The following is a 3,151-nucleotide window of genomic DNA, read 5'->3' as shown; positions in this document are numbered from 1 at the left end:
GCTAGCTAGCTGGCTAGCGGGCTAGCTGGCGAGCTAGCTGGCTCCGTAGATAGTTGCCTGGCTGGAGATCTAGCTAGCGGCCTAGCTAGTTGCCTAGCTAGCTAGCTAGCTAGCTAGCTAGCTAGCTGGCTTGCTAGCGGGCTAGCTAGCTAGCTACAGAGTTGTCCGTCTCGCCAGCTAGCTAGCTAGCTCACTTCCTGCGCAGGAACTGGCCTCAGGCAGCTCGTTGGCTTGAGAGCCGGCTAGCTAGCTTAGTAGCTAGCTAGCTAGCTAGCTGGGTAGCTAGCTAGGTCACTTCCGGGCAGTTGTTGGCCGCAGCTAGCTAGCCAGCTAGCTAGCTAGCTGTGGCACTCAGTAGGCCGCTGGCTAGCCACGCCGAGCAGTTAGCTGTAGCGGTGGATCTGCCATACGCAATCGACTGCCTCATTTGCTGCTGTTCCTGCTGCTGCTGCTGCTGCTGCTGCTGCTGCAGACGCTGGCCCAGCTGAGGAGGAGGCGGGAACGGAGGCCGCTGCAGCGGCTGCGGCTGCAGCAGCAGCAGCTGCATGCATCTGTGGGGCGGCCGTTTGAAGGTGAGTGTTTTCAGGTGTATGTACACCGCAGCGAACGCAGCAAGCGCTGCTGCAGCGGCTCCGTTCTTGCTGCTCCTTGTCTTTATTATTGTTATTTGTTGCTGTTATTACTATTTTTATTTATTATTATTATTATTATTTTCATTTAATGTTGCTTTTGTTGGAATTAAGAGGTGGAGATACACCTGAGAACCAGCCTCGTGCTGCGCATCCACGGCGCGCCATTTCGGGTGTCTGGACACTCCGCCTGTGGCGCTGAAAGCCCTTTAATGCAATTCGAATTTTATTTCTTTTTTATTTTTATTTTATTTATTTATTTGCTTCTCTTTGCGCGCAGGAGAGACGCCGACAGCAGCAGCAGAAGCCTCTTCGCCCCAGACAGTCAACACTGCATCCAGCAGCATCAGCAGCAGCAGCAACAGCAGCAGCAGCAGCAGCGACAGCAACGGGACAAGCGGCCCCAGCCCCGCCGAAATCAGCGCCGATGACGGCAGCAGCAGCAGCAGCAGCAGCAGCAGCAGCAGGGCGTGGGTCAGCAGCGTAGACAGGTCTGTGGAGGCGGCGCAGGAGCTGCGGAGCCGCCGCCTCGCTGGCGAAGATCCTATAAGAGTTTCTGGGGGCCCCCCTGCGGAGCGGGGGGCCCCCGAGGCCCCCAGGAGTACCCTGGGGGCCCCCGGGGCCCGCGGGGCCCCCGGGGCGCGGGGGGCCCCCGGGGGCCCCCCTCAGCGGGGCAGCGAGGGGGGGGCCCCCATACCCCCCTACTGGAAAAGGGCCCTTTATCAAGGAGTCGCCATGTTCTTTTTAACAACAATTCCTTCTTGGAATCCAAACCCAGAGTTGCTGATAGATTATGAGGGACTTGCGGAGGAAGAGGGAGAAGGAGCGGAGCCGGAGGGGCCCCTGGGGGGCCCCCTGGGGGGCCCCCTGGGGGCCCCCCGCGCTGTGCAGCAGTGAGCGCTGGGGCCTGGGGGCCCCCCGGGCTTTCTCGCTTTGCTTTTGTTTGGTCTTTTTGCTGCTCCTCCGTTTATTGGTCCTTTGTGGACTAGCCCCGCGCTGCTGCTGCGCTGCTGCTGCGCTGCTGCTGCAGAAGCAGCGCCCGTGCTGCAGCAGCTCGCCTCCAGCAGCAGCGGCTGCAGCTGCAGCAGGGACGGCTCCGCTGCAGCTGCAGCGGCTGTGCTGCAGCAGCAGCAGCTCTGCTGCAGCAGCAGTGGCTGTGCTGCAGCATCTGCAGCCGTGTTGCAGCTGCAGCGGCTGTGCTGCAGCAGCAGCACAGCCACTACTGGAGCTGCAGCGGCTGTGCCGCAGCAGCAGTGGCCGTGCTGCAGCAGCAGGAGCTGCAGCAGCTGCTGCTGCTTGCATGCGTGTCTTGGGCAGACAAATCCGTCTGTTTCTTAGCCAGCTTAGGGGCAAAGAAAAAGAAATTAAAAAACTTTTGCTGCTGCTGCTTCTTTCTTGTGGGGTCTTTTGGTTGGCGGCAGGCGCCGCAAGTGGCAGCAAGCGAGTTCGGGTGTACGTACACCGTAGCGAAACCAACACGAGACACAACTTTGTCTCTTCTTAATATCATTTGTGTTGAGAATTTATTTCCCAACTTCTTGCAAGCCGCATCAGAACAGCAGCAAAGATTCCTTTGCTGCAGCAGCAGCAGCAGCAGCAGCAGCTGCTGCTGCTGCTGCACGTACACATGAGGCTGAAAATAGGGGGCGGAGCCGTTCGGTTCTGCTGCTGCCGCTGCTGCTGCACTCAATTTCAGCGAGCCTTGCTGCTGCTGCTGCTGCTGCTGCTGCTGCTGCTGCTCTCATTTTCAGTGAGCCTTGCTGCTGCTGCTGGTGTTGCAGACGTGCTGCGGGGGCAGTGGCAGCAGCAGCAGCATCTGCTGCGCTGAAGCAGCGCAGCAAAACTGCAGCAAATGAATGCATGCAAAGGAGCACTCTTGAATGGCATATAATTAAAAAAATGAATAACTTCAGTTGAATAAATCCTCTAAATATTTTAAATAAAGAAATAATTTAAATAATTAAAAACATATTTATATATACTTAGTCAAAATAATCTAAATGGAAGGCAGAAAGCTTTCGAGCTGCATGCAAAAGTTAAATGCGAACTTTCAAAATTCAGCGGAGACTCAAATTAAAAGTTTTCATTTTATTTTATAAAAATAAAAAATGGGCTTTTGTCTGCGCACTAATTGCGGACTTCTCATGTAAAATGTCGCTTCCTCAGCAGCAACAGCAGCAGCAGCAGCAGCAGCAACAGCAGCAGCAGCGGCAACAGCAGCAGCAGCAATCCCGGCAGCAGCACTCGCAGCAGCAACAGCAGCACTAGAAGTCCAATAGCAGCACCAGCAATCCCAGCAGCAGCAGCACCAGCAATCCTACCAGCAGCAGCACCAGTAATCGCAGCAGCAGCAGCACCTGAAATCCCAGCAGCAGCAGCACCAGCAATCCTAGCAGCAGCAGCACCAGCAATCCTAGCAGCAGCAGCACCAGCAATCCCAGCAGCAGCACCAGCAATCCCAGCAGCAGCACCAGCAATCCTAGCAGCAGCAGCACCAGCAATCCCAGCAGCAGCACCAGCAA

General features: G+C 56.3%; 1 protein-coding gene across 1 annotated transcript in view; it reads left to right on the top strand.

Moving 5' to 3' along the window:
- The window catches only part of ENH_00016670 (hypothetical protein, conserved), a gene marked incomplete at both ends in the record, with an annotated part of 3,132 nt that extends 1,606 nt beyond the window's left edge, over positions 1-1,526 (top strand). The window contains 2 exons of the mRNA XM_013584401.1: positions 473-572; positions 910-1,526. Of these exons, the coding sequence (XP_013439855.1) occupies positions 473-572; positions 910-1,526 (717 nt within the window). The remainder of the gene's footprint in view (positions 1-472; positions 573-909) is intronic.
- Positions 1,527-3,151: the final 1,625 nt, after the last annotated feature.

Source organism: Eimeria necatrix, genomic scaffold (genome assembly GCF_000499385.1).
Source record: "Eimeria necatrix Houghton genomic scaffold, Enh_scaff153, whole genome shotgun sequence".
In the NCBI taxonomy this organism is placed as follows: domain Eukaryota; phylum Apicomplexa; class Conoidasida; order Eucoccidiorida; family Eimeriidae; genus Eimeria; species Eimeria necatrix.
This window is presented reverse-complemented; position numbering and strand designations above follow the sequence as displayed.